We start from the raw sequence: 19,691 nt of genomic DNA on the forward strand, positions 1-19,691 counted from the left end.
CATAAATAACATCATAGGTCATGTTATTTTATGTTATTACGGTATTTCACATTTGCATTGAACAGCTCAGTCAAATAGAAACTTTTGCATACATCAAGTGACCTAGCATGGATCCCACTGAGTACATGTGTGTACGCTCGTTGAGGAGGGGCTGGGGGGAGCGAGGAGCTAAGGCGAGCTACAGACATATGAGTGGGACCCACCTTTGTCACTTAAAGTAACACACCCATACTGCCCCAGCTGATCCTACAACAAACTATAGAAGAATACTGTTAAGCCAGAACTATTTGCATCAGGCAAGCTCTGCGCTGCAACTAGGAGAGTGAGCTGCAATAAGACTAATTTCAAAGGGAAGCTTAAGGATTCACAAACTCTACTGACTTTTAAGGCCTGAAAAGCGCTTTAAAAAAATAATAATTTGGACTTATTTTTGCACTCATATCACTTCCTTAATAAATATTTAAATTCAAGGCAATTTTCAGGTTGACTATGTGGGTCTAGATAGAAGTGTCTTAAAAATATTTTGGATAGATAGAGTGATGACATTTTGAGACTGTCCTCTCAAAAAGAACTCCATTGTTGAATTATTCAAGCAGGATATCACAAAATACAGTTATGGTTCAAGAATATGAAACCTTCAGTGCTCGTGAGAGCAACTCCATGTGAAGTGTTAAAATGACATCCACTGAGGTAACTGTGAAATTGTGGAATGAATGTCGGTGCATCTCAAAGTTTCTTTGTATTCACCGTCAGTTACACCCTAAAAACACACAATAGCTGAAAAACTACTTGGCTGTTAAATGGCTGTTAAATGGCTGGCAGCTGCTACACTGCCAACTAAGTGCCATTTATATTGGCAATTTATACTTTGCTGTATATTGCTAGAACAGCTTGTAATGTGAACGACCTCACACTGACAATAATTCAAATAACCAAATATGTCTTCCGTCACCGGCATGTAAGATGTTCACAAAGGATTGAGGGTGTTTTGAGAATGACAAGGATACGCATAAGTGTTCTTGAAATTTCACAGACCAAAGGACAAAGTCCTTTGAAGGATTTTTATTTTAAGAGTTTTATAACCAATGCAATTTAGGATCCACTCTGGGAACACCTTTTGTTTTAGCCCCCTAATTGGAATACAAAACTATCCAAGTAGTTGGGATTTCTGTCATGATCTAATTAAAAAACTAATTAATCTTATTTTTTTGTCTTATTAAACCCTCTTACTCTAGTTAAATTTTAGTCTTTTAGTCTTTTAGTCTTTCAGTCTGGGTTTTCGTGTAATGCTGATTTAGTTTTAAGGCTCCTGTTTTGTGTTTAGTGTTTGCTTTATTTCCGGCTGTATTTAAGCATTCTTTTCTTTCTTGTCCATTATGTTGAGTTTTGCTTCCTGCTCCACCTTAACATCAGGGCGAATAGTCTGTCTTGCTTAGGAGGATTCCTAACAAAATAATCTGGAAGGATCTACTTGTGTGACAACTTCAAGCCCTTTCCATCAACTGAAGCGTGTTTTAACCACAGAATGTACAGGAGCAAAGAGATAAGTTGCCTTTTCTACTTTCCTACCTACAAGTGACTGTGGTTGGCAAGTTAGAAGAAGCAGATAAGAGAGCAGAAATGAGTTCTTCGAGTGCAAATTGGATGTTTTCCTACTGACAAAATATGCAGAGACACAATATTTTGTGAAAATATGTGATTGGAAAATAAATAAGCAACTTGATTTATTTCATGATACATAGATGCGAAAATTCAATGGAAAAAGTAGATATATTTTTGGTTAGAGCCAAGCTTAAAAAATGCTCACCAATGCGTCAGTTCATGTAACACAGGGGAGTGGTCTCTGCACTAGAGCTAACGTAAACCTTGTGTGGTGCTTATTTTCATAGAGAGGATTATTTACCTGAAAATTTGATGTAGTTACCAGAATCGTGTGAGACTGATAGCAGATATTAGTTCACTCTGTGCAGCTGGTTCTATGGTATGTCTCCATCAACATCAGTCTGCATGGGCCTCATTGTAAGACACAGAGGGACTGACAGTGAGTGCTGAGACACAGCCCGTCGATGAGAAACTGTGCCCTGAAACAGATTTATTTTTTCTAACTGTGGAAAACTTTTTTTAAAATCTTTTCTCCGGATGAAATGTAAATGTTTGTGCGCTAGCATAAATAATTACCTAGCATAACATTTGCATGTTTGTGTAATTTTTAGTAAGGTTATAGGACAGTATCTTATATACACCTTAGCATAAGCTTAATGGACTTGTTCTACAACCTATCAATTTACAAAGTGTCTAAACTTCAAAGAGCCAATGCATCAATCTGCAACTTTGAAATAATGATGTTGGTTAAAAGAGAAGCATGAGCCTTTATCAATTATTCATCCTTCCATCTGTTTCAAGTCAACCTGAGCCTACAAAGAATCCCTGGGCTACAGTTTCACATAGTTGTGTTTGTGATATTTAGAAACCTGCTTCATCTGTTATGTGCTACAACTCAGTTCAAGGAGAGACAAAGGCTCATTGTGGAGATCTCTCTAAGTCCCTAATTATTCTCTCCTTCCCAGAGCTGCCACCAGGGGGCAAATATTCCTGTCTTCACAGTATTTGCTCTCTTTCTTTCTCCAGATATTAATCTCTTAAATCTTCTCCCATTACCTTTCACTCTTTGTCTTCTCAAAGGGACATAACAGGATTAGTGCCAAGCACATCTGAAACGGTTATTCTAATTAGGTATCTTTCCCTGCAATGCAATGATTATGGACAATTGCTGTCTGATGATTTAACACAAATCTATTTGATATATTGATCTTTTTAGGCATTTTAGGCAATCGATTCTGTCAAAAAATGATCTTTAAGAGTTCTTTCTCCCAGAGCATAAACATTTTATATGCATCTCAACATGCTCAAGATTTTTGTTGTCTCTGCAGTGAACCTTTGACATAAAAGGCACACACCACTAACACAGATGCAACATTGTGCTGCTCTTTAAAGCTGTGTGGTGTCACAGTAAATTTCAGTCTTACACATTTGCCATCTCTGTAAACTGTGCTTAACGTTTTGCTGGGGCAGATGCATGTGTTACACAATCCCAGGACGAGGCCGTCACAAGCTTCTCAGCAAGTGAGCGGCGCCGTCACCTAGTGGTGGGGGGGCAGACAGAGAGGGCTAACCTTGGAATCCCCTCCCCCGCTGCCACATTCTCCTTTGTCATACCACCACTTGTTTTTCAATTTGTCCAACAGGCCCTGCTCGTTGAGTTTTAGCACGGCCAGGTTGACCGCGTTTCTTAAAGTAAAAAAGGAGGAACAGATAAGATAGTTTGGTCAGAGCAGAGGATGGATGGACAAACAGACAAGATGGACGGAAACCACAGCCAGGAGAAGAAAGAAAAGGAAAGAAGGAGGAGAGGAGGCAGAGGATGGATAAATCAAGAGGGGTTGAAGGCATAAAGATGACTGAGAGGGGAGAGATGTACCCCAGACAATGCTCTCTCACTGTTTCTCTTTGACTGTCAAAAAAGTACTTTGAATTTGTAGTTTAGAAAAGTAGTTTAATACTTTCTTGTTTTACTGTTACTTTTTTCTGTATGTCCTGTTGTTGTGGGTTAGCCTGTATAAACAGAGGATGCTCAACAGTAAGATTGCTGCTGTTAACTGTGTTAACCATATCCCTGCAGTCTGCTGATGGTGCTCTTGTGCCCTCCTGCTCTTCCTCTTTCCTGCCAGTCTGTACAGATGTGTGCTGTATGTGTTTGTGGTCGCGTGGCTCCAGTTTTGTACAGCCCACCTACTGACAGTGTCGAACTGGCTGATCTCCAAAAAAATCTAGGGACACAAATATCTAGAGCTAAATATCTGTCATTCCCGCAATCTTTGTGCAAGGGTTCAACTAAGCACCTGATAGTAGGTATTATAAAAATCAACTTGCCATTACTGAAATGATTTATATCAGTCATGGTTCACTTTTTATACCTATGTGGCCTCACTCTCATTGACAATATGACACAATGCATCTATGTATGTTTCTAAAACAATAATTTTGTCCTGTCTCTCTGTTTTTGTACATCTCTGTTTAAGCTGCCTGTAAAAGTCTTTCCTGTAATTATTTTTAGCCTCTTGTCTTGTGGTGACCATTTCGCAATCGTCTCAACTAATCTCAACAAAAAGGTCAATGCAGTTGCTGCCCACAAGTTTGTTAGTGTGCGCCTTTGTCTGTTCACGCCCCCCTATGTGGAGTCTTATCTCAATGTCTGAAGGTACACTGTAGGTAGGAGCTGACTTGGAGCTAAGAGCTTGTTAGCTCAACACTATGAAAAAGAAAATACTCTGTTCAATAAATATTACTTTAAAAAAATAAATAAATAAATCATCGTAATAGATTTATGAGTAATGACAGTCAAAAGAGAGGGAAAGCGTTTTCTGGGTATCTGCTAACTAAAGGCCGTGACTTATCTCATTAACATAAGAAGTATGGATGAAAACAGCTCAAACATTTCTGATATTCTTAATAACAGTCACTTTTCATTGATCATATAAGAGTAGCTATACTTCAGAAAACATTTAATACTGTCAAAGTCATTTTATCCATGCTCCTCAACACCATCATGTCAAACTGGGCCAGTAATAAGTCCGCCAGGAGGAGAGGCAGACCCACGTATGCGAATGGAAGATTGGGTTTCCGACGACTGAGAGAAGCAGGAGACAACCGTGGATAGTCCATAGAATGCATTTTGAGGGGGCTTAAAAGGAACCTATCCACTCGCTGTCTGTCACTTTTCCCTCGTAAACGGAAACCCTCTTTTATTCTTCTTTGTACCTAAGAGCTAAAGAACAGGGGAACTGGGGTCTTGAGGATCTTTGCACCATACATAGGGGGGAATTATAGGACAGGATGTGAGGCTCATGTGCTGTATGTGTTTGAACAAAGCAAATTGGAAATGCTGACAGAGATAGATTGAGGGAGAGAAGAGAGAGCAGGTGATCAAACTTTGCTGAACTTTGTCAATTACTTTCCATCAGTGGACACTTGTCACATTGACAGGGAAAGCATTTGCACTGCTGTCCCACTCACCTAAAAGACAGTTAGGTTAAAAAGTCGAAGGAACAAGTGTCTGCTGAGGGAAAAACAGAACAACAGGACCAGCTTTGGGACACTTTCTCATTCAATTCCTCTATCTTATGCTCTTTAGATTCAAGAACACTGGCATGTATTTTTGGGACTGTTTATGCTTTTAATTCGGCATTCTTCAATCACCTACCAATTTGACTTATTCAAGAACTTTCAAAACTTTGTTTGCTCGTGACTCAGCAGTTTTGATGTGAGATCCCATATCACTTTTACTTTCTTGTCCCCCCATTGAACAGGCCCCTCAACTTCCTGTTTCACATTTTGTTTCCTGATTGTCTATATATTCCCCCCCCTGGAGGAAGAGGCAGCAGCCTGAGGTTCTGCCACTCCTCATGGCAATATTCTGTCAATAAGTTTATTCTATAACAATCATTATCATCATCATCAATGACCAGCACGATGAGACAGCAGACAAATGGACAGAGTTACCTGGAAGATGGCCCTGCGGAGAGAAAGAGTGGCTGACAGAGCAACAGAGAAGAAAAGAATCGTACAAGCACGAAGACATGAGCTGATGACAGTGATTGAGAGAACTCAAAATGATGTGCTTTAAAATGAACAGAAAGACTGCATGAGAAAGAGACAAAAAGTACAGCAGAGACACAGACAGAATTACACACAATCAAAAAAATTTAAGAGAAAGCAAAGAAGACAAAAAAATCTAGGAAATGATGAGGCACGATGAAACACATAATTTGTAAATTCAACACATCCATCTATGTCGGTGCTGCCAGGTGAAAACCGTTCCATAACATTTTCCAATAATTTACAGCCCTACTGCTTTGGTTTCAGTACAATGTAATTCAAGAAGTTGTCAACAAATTCTCAATTCTTCAATTCTTTTGGTTAAAACATGGTCACGAGACAGCAGCGGCAGGTGGATCTGTGTGTAGCATAAAAGGCACAGCAGGGTAGGTGGAATATCGCAGCAATAGTACAGTATCAGCATTGTTACTGTTTCCTATTGTTACACTATTCCACCCACCTTAACTGTGAGCCTTTCGGTGTCGCAATGCCATATCCTTTGGAGTCCAGGTTCCCTCCAACTTTCATCGTATCACAAGGCTTGCGCTGCTCCGTGTATTCATTCATGGTGGACTCCAAGAGGAACGCGTACTTCCCCTTGGACTTGCGGACTCTGGCCACACCCTCTGCCGTAGTTTTGGTGAAGACAGTCGGCTCAGCAGACTTCATATAAGACCACATCTTCTCATATACGGCTATCTTGGACCTCTGGGATGGAGGAGAGGTAAAAGGAGAAAGCAAAGGTTTATTAGGATACGAATTGTGATGACGATTGTCACAGACATACTTTTGACATCAAAAGATTTGGATAACTTTTGATGGCAAAAGTATGTAAACCTATGTAAGTATGTAAAATATGTCAAAAAATTTCTGGCAACTGTTGATCAGTCAAGCTCATTGGCCTGGAGGAATTTTAACCCATGCCTTCAACTCGGTGATGTTAATCTGATTTTTACCCAAAAATGGAAAACATTACTGGTCCATGTGGAGCAAGACAGGCCAAAACCATGTCACTACAACCACCGTGTTTCAAAGATGAGTGAATGTTCTGCATGCTTCTTATTGTCTTCTCTTCTCCAAACATAATGCTTCTCACTTAACTAAAGTTTGATTTTGTTCCTATGAGTCCACATTATATTTGGTCTCAAGGGTCGAGAGGAAAATTTCCAACAGCCTTCAGATCTTTAACAAACTGCAAACAGACAGCCATATACTATTTGAGGATGGGTGGCTTTCTTCTTGCAGCGCTGCTATTTTTCTAGAATGACCATTTCCTGACAGAATGCCTTACTTTGTGGATTTACGTGTGAATTTGAGACCCATTCAGCACAAGCTGTAGAATTTTTACACTCCTTTCACTTTTTTACTTTCCTCTGATTTACAACTTAGGGGCTGTGATAGACTATATTTTGGAAATGTGAAGTACTTACGTTGTGATAAGAGTAGGCAATCCATAAACATAAAGATCACATTTTGATGGATGGCTGTTATTTGAAAAAAAATGCACTAACTCATATCTGATTCTTATCCTATTGACTGGAAAATTAGAAAAATTACCTACTTAAATAAGATTAACTACAAATGCTACAGGTTCACGCACTTTTGCCTATCAGAGGCATTTAGTATTGGATTATTTTCACAATAAATAAATTGCCTAGAAAAATGTTTCGGTCATTTTCTTCTTTTATTTTTTTACTTTTATGTCACATTTATGCAGAAAGACCAACCTTTCTTTAATTTACAAATTGGTAAGTCAATTCAAACATATCCATGCAGTATGTCTACCTCTGGATGTCAACTCACAACACTCTGATACCCAAAACATTTTGTAAGAAATACAAAATTTTTCAAATAAAAAGATGCTGTATTTATTGAGAGACAAACAGAAACAATTAGAAATGTAAAAATCAGAGCGGTGGAGATGAAAATTATGTGTGCTATTCATCACTTTGAAAAACTGATATGGAAAAAAACTGCACATCACTGAGACTGAAAAGTTCAAGAAAGTGCTTTAGTACATTTTAAATATGTTTTTACTGCTTTTCTTTAACTGCAAACTGCTGCGGCTGAATTTCACTCTAAGATTCCTTAGACATAATTACACTGCTGATGGAGGGCTGTGTCTTCCATCTTCCATTTAGATCCTCTGGCATGTACTGACATTTATAACCACATTTAGAGTGTAACACTATGTCTCCCTTGACAAGTCAAGCATCGGCCTTACTTCAAATGAGTTTATGACTAGAATAGTTGCATGCAAATTAGTTGCATAGTTATGAATTCAGGAGAGCTTTTCAGAGGACATCTGTCCAGTAGGGTACAACACATAATATTAGACTATTTGTAAGCCATGCATAAGTGTGTACGCTTGTTGTTCTGTGCACCAGTCTATACATGCATGTGTGAACTCATCTGTTCCTCTGTGTGTGCGGGTATGTGAATTGTGTGTGCTCATGAGTGAAAATAACAAGCAGAGAAGTCGAACTGTCATCCACCACAAGCATCCAATTTTTTTTCTCTCTTTCTCTCCTGATATTTAAGTGTTATTCTGTTGCTCTACAAGCGACAAGCCAGGGCCTCAGGAACTGAAATTGGCACCCGGGGGATGGTGCACGTGTGTGTGCGCGTGTGTGTCTGTGTGTCAGGGTGTTGATGGTGTGTGACGGACACCTATCCCATAATAATGACGCTCAACTTCAAGAGGACCAGTTTGTCCCGCCTCTTCTCATTCTACCCTCTCTGACTCTCCATTATTTCCCCTTTATTTCTTACTCTGACTGCTAAAGTCTATCATAGATTCGAAACATCCCTTCCAGCCCCGTCATCCATCCATCCCCCAGAGAGATTGAGACGGGGAGGGACAGTAGCGTTGATGTTTTTGTGCACGTACAAAGAGCGTATAGCCTTGGAGGGATAGATGTGTGACAATAAGATGTGACTCTTTCCAGATTCTTTAACAATGTGTGTGGCTGTGAAGGAGGGAATGGATGCTACAAGTCACCTTCAAGCATCCACACACTTTTACAGAGACACACACACATGCTCTGTGGGAGAAATTCAAATTTCCACACACATCTCAAATACATACGAACTATGATGCTAAATCTGCATACATGCATGTTTGATATAGTCAAAATTTACACAAACACATGCGCACATATACACACACACACAAACACACACACATGCAAAGATAATTAATGGTGGTGGTAAACCCCCCTCAGCTGTGGGAGAATAAATTGCTTTTTCACCCTCCACAGATTTCAGCCCGCTCGTTATGTTGATGATGCCAGAGCCACTCAGAGAATTACAATCTGTCTGCCTCTAACTCCCCCATCCTCTTCTGACCACCATCCACCCACCGTGACCCCCCAGTCCCCAAACACAAATACAAATAAGAAAGTTTGAAATTTTTTCCCATTGGGCGTAACAACAGGATGGGGCATGACGATGAAGGGGTTTTTGCTCATAACTGCAAAAAATTCAATCTTCATCAGCATTGTGTGCATATGTGCGTTTAGCATTAGGAGTATTTAAGTGTCTGCAATATACGCAAGTGAAAAGACCAAGTGCTGAAGTCACTGCATGTCTCCTTTGGGGCACTTCTCTTTACTTTATTATAGTTTCCTTCTTCCTATTGAATTTTAAACAGCTCCCTATAGAATATTTTGCAACACCTCAGTGCCCATCTTCTCTCAGTCGAATCCAACTTTAATTTAGTGGTCTGCATGATCTATTTTTATGATTATCACCAATAAAATAGCTTTATTTGATAGGGTAGGAAAGTAATTAAATGCAAAAAGACTATGCTAAAACATGTACAGCTGCAGCCATGATTGGAAATCAGTGAACTTTGATGGTGTCAAATTTTAGAAACCAACAACATACAAAGTGAAAGCCAGCCTTTTCAGCTTTGTGGCACTTTTAAAACTTTAGCCACTCTTAGTTCAAAATGAGAAAGATGGTCATTCATCCCTATAGTCCTGACCGGACTATTTTAAAACTCGCTTAGACTGTTCTTAGTCACTCCCATTCTGGCCAAAATACTGCTGCTTGGCCTTTACCAGGTTTCGATACAGAAATCAAAACAGCCCTTTTTTTTTTTGCATCCTCTTACTGAACTAAAAAATCATTTTGAGAGTCCCTTATTGTGCTTATTGCTAATATGTATAAGTTAGATACAAACTAAATTATGGGTCAGACTTTCTCTCTCCATGAAACATCCATCTTTGTATTCCTCCTTAATCTAATTTAGGGCCGCGGGAAGGCTGGAGCCTATCCCAGCTGTCATTGGGTGAGAGGCAGGGTCCACCCTGGACAGGTCACCAGTCCATCACAGGGCCATATATAGATAAAAGAGACACACAACCATCCACGCTCACACTCACTCCTAGTCACCACTTAACCTGTCACGCATGCTTTTGCACTGAGGGAGGAATACGGATAACCCGAAGAGAACCCACTCATACACGGGAAGAACATGTAAACTCCACACAGAAAGGCCCCAGCCCGGATTCAAACTTGGAACCCTCTTGATGTGAAACGACGATGCTAAACACCATACCAGCGTGCTCCTCTTGAAACATTTCTCTGGCTATTAATATAAGCTATCAACACAGTCATTTTTTGACTGGATTTCAAAATAAAGCAGTTGTCTCAATGGACATTTCTGTTTGTGTTTTAATACAAGCATCGAATATGAAAGTAGCATGATTCAAATGATCCTCTGGCGTGACTTCTGCAAACTGAACTCAGTAGTACATTGTCTTCAATAAGTAAAAGCCAGACACCTCTTAACAAAGTAAATTAGCAGAACGTGTCCGTACCCTGAAGAACTCCTTTGTAGAACCCGAGTCCAGTGTCCCATAGGCAATCTCTGTCTGCTTGGCCAAGTCCTCTGCACTCTCTATAGGTGAGACCATCCTTTCCACAGTGAGGAAAGCAGCCAGGTTGGCTGTGTAAGAGGAGATGATGATGAGAGTGAAGAACCACCACACACCTCCAACAATACGTCCAGACAGGGACCTACAGAGAGTTGAGAAGAAAATGGAAGACATTTCAGTGAAAAGCAAGGTTAAGGCAAGATTAAGGAGAAGAAACAAAGGAACAGTTGGAATAGATGAGAAAGTAGCACGGGGAGGGGATGCTAAAGATGAGGTTGAAAGATAAAAGGATGAAAATAACAGTGAGAGAATGGAAAAAATAGAGAAGGTAATGTAATTAAAGTTAGTTCCACAGTCAAGTATATGCAACACAAATCACTGTTCCACAAAGCATTTTTTAACACCACTGTGTGCATGACTGCAGAACTGACAGAGATGCCAAAATAATTATCTTTCAGCCTCTAAACCAATTCAGTGGTAACAATAACTGAGGCTACATGAAACAGATTGCAATCCGGGCGCCCTTCCGTCTTTCTCTTCTCTCCATGTTTACTGTCTTTATCTACGATTGTAAGCAGGAGCATCAAAGTAAGTGACAATTCTTCCTGGGGTTTTTTTTCGATGAGGGGTGGGGGTTCACCAAGTAGAGGAGCAAATAAGAGTGAGTCTATTAGAGAAAATGAGAGAGAAGTAGGGTGGCAAGTGGTATTTTTTCTTTTGTAAATATTTGTAAATCTAATGGATAGACTTATTTATTGTGGGCTGCATGCATGTATAATTGTATGTTTGAATCACCTTGTGTTATTATGACTCAAGGAAGTGAAACTGTGACACAGGCAAGCTATGTAGTAGCTCATGAAATTGCAAAACCCAGAGGGAGAGTCAGTGATGTCGGGTTCATGAATGATGTTTGATAAGTATGTATTTACTGTGCAGGCGTTAATCAAATGTTTTATCCATAAATTGGTTATTGCTCATCAGTACTCCTGTCTTAAATGTACATTGAAGATACAGTGTTGCTTGAGTATTAGAGAAACCCAAAAAAAAAGGCCTTAAAATCTGACGTTTGAAGTTCGGTAGTTTTATGCTAAATGTGTCAGCCATCACAGAGCTGGATGCTGAGGTATACCTAAACTTTCCAAGTCCCTATCCGTAATACCTTGAAGTTGCTTAGAAACCTACACATGACACTGGATATTAAAATACTTGCAGTAATTTGAAATCCAATGTTCACTCTAGTCTCTTGCATCTCAGTATTTGGTCTCTCCTATCTTTCTACCAACTACAGTATCTCTTTAAAGTAGCTCTTCAGCTGCTGAATGATCCCCTTCATTTCCCAACTTCAGCCAGACTAGATCCACCAGCTATTGACCTAAAAGATGTACTTTAATAAAAAAGGACATGTTGCTGCTTGAAACGATGGTTAACACAAGAACATAGAGCTGAAAGATATTCAAACACACAAGCTGGGGTAAACTGATTAAACCAACTGATTCATTGGGTGAAAATTATACTTGGGTTCAAGAAGTGGATCCTTTTACATCAGGCATAATCATTTGAGACAGTGCAACTAAGACATTGATAGGTGCTACTTCATCAAAATTAGGATTGGTATATCCTTTCATATGCAATCACATATTAAGACTGAAAACCAGGACGCCAGATACTCATTTGTCAAGATACCCCATCCGATGTGAAAGCAGGGCTGTGAATTATCTTTTGGTTTTAAGGAGTGTGTGCTGAAGAGACAAAAGAGGAGCGAGAGATCTGCGGGGCGCAATGACACCTGAGTCTGCATAAATAGTCACCTCTCAGAGCAACTTTGCATTCTGCTGTTGTTCAAAACTAAGCACAACTCTTTATCCTCTCTCTATCTCTCTACCTCTCACACTTGCGCACACATCTACAGAGACACAAATATGAATTCATAGTGTTTGTCCTTGAGACATTGATCTATTAGGATGAATTAATGAACCTGCACTATACTGTGATAGATTCTCCTGAGAGAGAGTTGTTAGGTTTGGTTTTATACTCATTAGGAGACAACAGAAACCTATTATTTTTTCAGCTGATGAAACTTTTGAGATGGATTGACAGAGACAGCTGTAAACAGAAAACACTCACCTTCAAATCAACACAAAAATGGTCACATCCATGAAATATAGATTTCAATAGCTGCTGGCAAAACACTGTTACTATTGATGAAAACGGTAACGCTGGTAGTCTAGAGATAAAATCGAAACTCTGAATCTACTTTGTAGTGTTTGTCTTCCAGCTCTGAAAAACATACAATTAGAAACTCATTTCACAAGTTCTAAAGGGTCTCCTGCAGAGGCCAACAGGGTTGCACGATCTGACAGGTTAGCAGAAACGCCGTGACTATGTTTTCATGGGGTCTGATGAAGCGATTCCATGATTTGAGTAGGCATCCAACAGAGAATGAAGGGATATAAACACCCAGTCCTTTTTCTGGGAATAAAATGCTGTCATCAGTATCAGCAGTAACCCATGGGAGAATTTGCCCTCTAAAAGAGTAAAATGTTTTCTATCAAGGCAAATTCCAAACTTTTGCTACACTTCAGCACATAGACCAAACTAAGCAATAAATAAGAGGAAATTAAAGCAGTTAAAACAGTGAACAAAGCAAGACTAAAGTCCTGTGTTTGAGCCACACCCAGTTCCTGCAGATTCTATGGACAGCCTCACATTTGCAAAAAATCACTCTGAGGTGTCTGAAAACAAGTGAAGCTTTCATTTAAAGTTACTTTAAGAACTCAACAAAGTTAATGTTTTCCATGTTACTTTTTTGATTTTGTCATTCTATGTATGAAATAAAGTTTGGCATGCTCACAACCGTCTCAAAAAGAATCTGAAAAAAATGATTTTGTTGATAAGAAACACTTGAAAGACTGTGATACTGAATAGTTTGCAGCTGGAAATACAGATTGTATTAGTGGAATATTAGCTGATTAGCTAATGTCAGCTGCTTAGCAATAATATCAGATGACTAAAATAAGGTAATAAATGAAAGACTCTGACACAGTGAGCTGTGGTATCATCAAACTTCTTTCTCCAGGGGCGGTCAGTGGCGTAGTGGGTTGAGCAGCCGCCCCATGTACAGACGCTACAGTCCTCGTTGCAGCTGGCCCCTGTTCGAGTCCTGCTCCGAGAGGCCCTTTGCTGCATGTCTTCCCCATCTCTCTGCCCCCTGCTTCCTGTCTCTCTCCAGCTGTCCTGTCATTAGAGGCATAAAAAGCCCCCCCCAAAAAACTTCTTTCTCCTCTTCCTGTTTGGCTTTTAATTATTAATGGAACATCATGTAACAAGATGGCCGACTCAGATGTGGGCAGGGTTGGATGGTCCAACTCCCTCTTCCCTCAGGTTGTAGCGAGAGACCATATCAATGCAAAACAGGTGGGAAATAATGCAATCATTTGGTTAACTTTAAATGAGTGTACATGAAAAAAAAAACAAATGAATTTAAAGTTTTTAGGTTTACATCTGCCCCATGTTTACATAAATGGTTACCTATCAGATGTGTTTGTTATTCAGTTAATTGAAATAGCATTTGTTGCACTCCTGTCATCACAAACTCAAGATGTCCAGTGTCATCTCCTGTTGGCTTTTTCCAGCCATCTTGAAAAACTACTGAATTAATTATCATTTATGAAAATGAATTCTAATTTCAAATGCAGCCAAACAATGCATATGTTGTAATTTTATATCAAACTGATTTAGGATAGAGGGACATTTAACTTGCACAACTATCTGAATAAATTACCTTCGAGATATATAAGATTAATATGGAATATTTCCATCATGTCAATTTAAGTTCAGCGAACAGGAGTTGAAGAAAAATCTGATGTTAAAACAGAAAATAAACAGCCAGTAAATGTGGTCGGGAAAAGAAGGGTCTATTTTTGAGTCTAACAGGCTTCTTGTTCTGTAAATCTAAGGATATTGCATCAAGCTTTAATATTGTATTAATTCTTTAAAAGAGTGAAACTAAATGACCTTCTTCTGCAAATAGAATATGCTAGTAAAACAGGCTTCTATTAAGATATTATTTGATTTTTCGTTTTTATGAACCACATTAATGCAGTGATTCCTTCAAAGGGTGTGGGATAAAGTTACACTGCATCCACTATTCTTTATAGCTACAGCTTAAGTGGAGACCTGCACATATGTTGAAGGAATACTTTGTGAAGCTTTACGTCACAGTAAAGCTGCACACTATGACATTATGGGCTATGGTGTGGACTTAAGTTGTGTTTAAAAATGATTACGATCGCTTCAGCTCCATAGTGTCACATTAAATAGACTTATTACATAAATGACAACAGATTAATTACCTTTGAAGTAAAAGGTTCACTAATTTTCTGCTATGCCTCTTCCCAGGTGACACAACACAGAATCACAGCAGTTAATGAAACTGTCACAAAATGAATATATTGTACTGGTTTATGTCCTGGGACAAAAACCTATTTTTTTCGTATGCGAAGACACATAAATAACTGCATATAGGGTCTCACAGAACTGAGTGAAAATGTCAGCAAAGACATGATTTACCAGCTTGAAAGGGCAAAAAGTCTATACTAGTTGTTCCGACTGTGTCATCGAGAAATTCTACACAAAACTTTCATCAAGGAGACCCGAGTTAAACTCCTGTGTGACCCTGTTTAGTGTTTTCTGGCTTACTGTGCAACAAGTCCTGTACCACTGACACAAATGACGTTGAAAGTTGTGAAGGCGACATAGTAGTTTGGTGCAGACCACCAAATCATGTCTTTGCTGAAATTAGTATTTTGGTGCAGACCACCAAACTACTATGTCACCTGTTGCTTCATGAAGGAAAAAAGTTTCCGGTTCAAAACTTGACTGGGGCTTCTCTGAAGTTTGCTTCTTCTCCCCGTGCCAGCGTGGGCTCTCTCCCGGTACTCCGGCTTCCTCTCACGATACTAAAACATGCACATTAGGTAAATTGGTGGTTCTGAATAGACCATCGAAGTGAGTGTGAGTGTGCATGGTTGTTTGTGTTGTTTGTCTTTAGCCCTATTCAGACGGGACTAGTTCAATGGGGGGACGTATGGTAATGTTGGTTAACCAGACGACGCCAGGGAGAAGAAATGACCAATTCGGACGGGACAAGAAATCCCTGTAATATTCATCTAACATGGGAGGAGTTGTTGGTTAGCACAACCGTCACATCCTGGATGCTATGCACGTCTTCATTTCACTTCCGTAAACCCCATCTGTAAACAGACATGGCGCCGACCATGCGTGCTTGCAAGCAGCGCTTCATCCAGAACCTCCATGTTTGCAAACAGACACACCTAATTGTTTCTCTCTTTAAAAGGATGTGACGACATATTCCGTACTTATTACCGAAGGTCGCATTCGCACGGGATTAGTATTACCTATGGTAGATACTCCGGACCGTTTCACAGAAGGTAGAATTCTTGGCAAAGTTTACCGACATACTCCGCTATCTTTACTGACATGGCGCATTCGGACGGGACTAGATTTCCCGGTTATTATTATTTTACCCCAGGTCCCCCCATTAAACCAGTCCCGTCCGAATAGGGCTTTTGTGGCCATGTAACGGACTGGTGACCTTTCTAGAGTGTACACCACTATCACTCGTATTTAAACATTTCACAAACAACAGATTTAGTAGTTTTGATTGGAGGACTTGTTGATGTAAGCACATGCGTTTTGCCAAGTATGTTTCGGTGTAGATGGGTGATCTTAGAGAGTAATGTATTTGATAACTCATGTGACGTGTGTGTATGAGTATGCTGCCTGTGTGTGTAGTTGTATAGCGTGTCTTAGTATGCAACAGGCAAATCATTCTATAGCACATCATGTATCATCCATGATAGCCAACAGATTGCCTCTACAATCCTCTGTGTGAAAGATTAATGATATGTTGTACTTCTTTCTTTCTCTCACACACTCACACACACACGCACATTGCTTTAGGCAGTAACGTTTTCTTTCATTTAATGCATCTGGATTTTCTCCCCTGACCCCTGCAGTGATGGCAATTTTGGGTAGTGTTTGCATCTGCGCATGTTGCCTTTCCTGTGTTTTATTTGTCTTTTCTCAAGGACTAATGGATATTCAGTTTTAGGGAAGTTCCTTGGAAACTGTGATCAATTACTAATGTTACTCAGCAGCAACGGTAATGTGTTAAATTTGTTATTTGACTTGTGTTTCTGAGCACAGCTCCGACAAAGGTTTCTAAAACACCTCCAACTTCGCTATTCTTCAGTTGGGGATGAAACAAGACATGTTTCATCAAGTAATGGTGTCAGATATGTTAACAATTATTCAATCTGCCAGCTGGTGGTGTGGTTGATGTCTTGGAAAAAGCATCAAAGTTTGATTTACAATAAACTACTGCAAGAGTGACTATACAAATAGAAAATCCTATCGACATCCCATCTATTTCTTGATTTGTCTTTTTATCTTTTTCTTCCCATGACCACAGGTGTGAAATAAAGCAAATTGATTAAATTGATTGAAACAGGCAGAAACCCATCACAGTAAATGGAAAGAGGTTGAAGAGGAGAAGGCAAACAGACTCACTTGAAAACAATCTGATTGATAGGTTAAAGATACGGTGCAGCAGGTGAAATACAAGAAAATAATAGCAAGGATCAGACGCGGTAAAAGACACAAAAGATTTATAGAAAAGGTAACTCGTAAACAAAGTCAGTCAATCAGCATGTCTGGCCTCACTGACATCATCACTGACCTTGAGACGAATCATTAATTTCTCAGAATGCCTCAGTGCCCCACTGTAGTTAGTTAGTCATGCCATTAGCTGGATCTGTTGCTACCATTAACTATTCAGCACACCCACAGCCATTTACTCAATACTTTCACATGATACACCCAAACACATGTGCTTCAGAAGTCCACAAGTGCCCTCAGGAAGCAGCACAAGCATACACACATCCAACCCCCTTCAACATGCATGCACACAAGAGTAGAAAGATGTAATTTCAGACGCTTATTGACAGAGACATATCCAATCCCCATGAGACGTTCACTGGTGATCACTTTACCACTCTCTCCTTTTCCTGCACTCTGTCCTCCTAAGTCAATCTCACCCCCTCCCCCCCATTTATTCATTTATACAATGCTTTTCAGTCCACGTGTCATCACCTGGCTGTCCATCATTTTGTTGCCATACTCTGTATTGTGACCAAGCCAATCACCAACATTAGGAATCCAAAAGCTTGTGGGCTGAGAGATGACAGGTGGGTGGTGCAAATGCCTTACCAAGGTCAATCTGACAATGTGTGTGAGGGTGTGTAAATATGCGTGTGTCTGCTGGCAGCCATTACCTTGGACTTGAGTGGAAAGGTGCAGGATACAAAAGGTGGTGTGATTGCAAAAAAGAAAAAAGAAAATATGGGTTGCTCAGAGAAAGTAGTGATTGCACTCCTCTGTATGCAGACATGCCACCAAACATGTGTTTAGATAGATAGATAGATAGATAGATAGATAGATAGATAGATAGATAGATAGATAGATAGATAGATAGATAGATAGATAGATAGATAGAAAGAAAGAGGGAGAGGTGAATGAGGGTATGTATTAGACTGTCTTCCAGACTGCAGAGATGACTGCAGCACAGGGGGAGGGACCCACACTGAATACCAATAGACCTGCTATAGCAGCTCAATACACACAGTGTCTCTCACACACGTACACACAAACCACACATACATACAGAGCATATAGTCAAATAACCACCACAGAACCATTTGATCGACTGATGCTCATTAAGGTTATGAAAAAACACAATATAGGAAGGACAAGTGCGTATTAAAAAGAAAAACACAATTAAATTACAAATAGCCAAAGAGGCTGACAGAGATCCATTTAACCAGTTTATGAGAAAAATCTTTCCTATCGAGTCCACCTCCTTCCCTTTATTTCCCTCTAACTCTATTGAAAAAGTCAACCTCACTGGTGATGTGGTGTAAGTAACAGCACAGTATATCCATACACTCAACCTTACACAAGTTCTAAACGCATTAACAGAATCAATGAAGCACAAAGTCATAGAAAAGTTAAAGAAAACCGGTTCTTAGTCTCTATGAATACCTGCACTTAGATGCTAACATTACGTTCAAACTGATATGAGATCAAATCACCACTGTATTTTGTGTCAAGACTTTCCAACAAACTGAAAAAACTCTTATTTCAATGTAAACTACTTTTGGGATATTTCTAAGAAGTTTTTGTGACGTTAAAAGAAAAAAAAGGCCACTATTCCATTGAAAATACTTTTTCTTTTGATAGTAAAGTTCCTCTACCCAAGAAAAAGCTCAATTACACCTACTTTTCAGACACAAATGCACACAAAGTGAGGAGGAATGTGTTATGCCTGTACATGAGAGTTCATGAAATAAAAACAAGAAATCAGTTTAGTTTTTTTTAAGATATTGCTGTACTCCTGGAGGAATGATAGATAAAGATCTTAACATTCCATGATATATAGCATGGTAACATATTTGTGTGATATCCTAAAAGTAGCAATAAAAGCAAATGCTGAAGTTAAGATAACTCAACTCAAAGGTGTCACAGCAGCTAGATATAAAATATAAGATATGATGACGTTGGCGTAAATGTAGCACATTTCTGATATCAGGTGTGACTGGAGTTAGTATAATGACTTTACCAGCTTGCGAAGGTGAACAAAGGGAATGGAAGATTAAAGGAAATGAAATGAGGTGACAGAAAAATGATACGACATTTTGATACAGTGTGTATGACATGTCTCCTTTTAAAAGGCCATAATTTCTGCAGAGCAGTGTCTCGGTGCCTCATCCATCACATGAATTTATGCCAAAAAGCCTGGTTGGCAGTTTTATTCCCTTCTTTCATCAATAAATCAAATAACTAATTCCTTGCCTATTATTTCTTAATATTTTTCACGTCTTCTGATACAATTTTCCATTTAAGTCAGTGGCACATTGAAGGCAGAAAAACTTGGCTTCTTCAAGCTCTAGTTTTAAGTGTATTATTAAAAGACAGAATGGGAAAAAGATAAGGGAGAAGCCATTTAGGCACTTAAGTAAAGTCCCATCACTTCCTGCCAAATGTGCTTAATCCCATGGGAAAAGAGATTAGGAT

At 39.4% G+C, this 19,691-nt stretch overlaps 1 protein-coding gene across 4 annotated transcripts in view; it reads right to left on the minus strand.

Annotated features, from left to right (window-relative positions):
• gria4a (glutamate receptor, ionotropic, AMPA 4a) overlaps nt 1–19,691 on the minus strand; it is a 111,260-nt gene that overhangs the window by 7,008 nt on the left and 84,561 nt on the right. For 2 of the 4 annotated variants that reach the window (XM_075473589.1, XM_075473591.1), the window contains exons 14-16: nt 10,482–10,680; nt 6,116–6,363; nt 3,174–3,288 (exon numbers count right to left, since the gene is read on the minus strand). In XM_075473589.1, the coding sequence (XP_075329704.1) occupies nt 3,174–3,288; nt 6,116–6,363; nt 10,482–10,680 (562 nt within the window). The remainder of the gene's footprint in view (nt 1–3,173; nt 3,289–6,115; nt 6,364–10,481; nt 10,681–19,691) is intronic. The other 2 variants (XM_075473590.1, XM_075473592.1) reach the window with 1 other exon arrangement.

Source organism: Odontesthes bonariensis, chromosome 9, assembly GCF_027942865.1.
Source record: "Odontesthes bonariensis isolate fOdoBon6 chromosome 9, fOdoBon6.hap1, whole genome shotgun sequence".
Lineage (NCBI taxonomy): Eukaryota > Metazoa > Chordata > Actinopteri > Atheriniformes > Atherinopsidae > Odontesthes > Odontesthes bonariensis.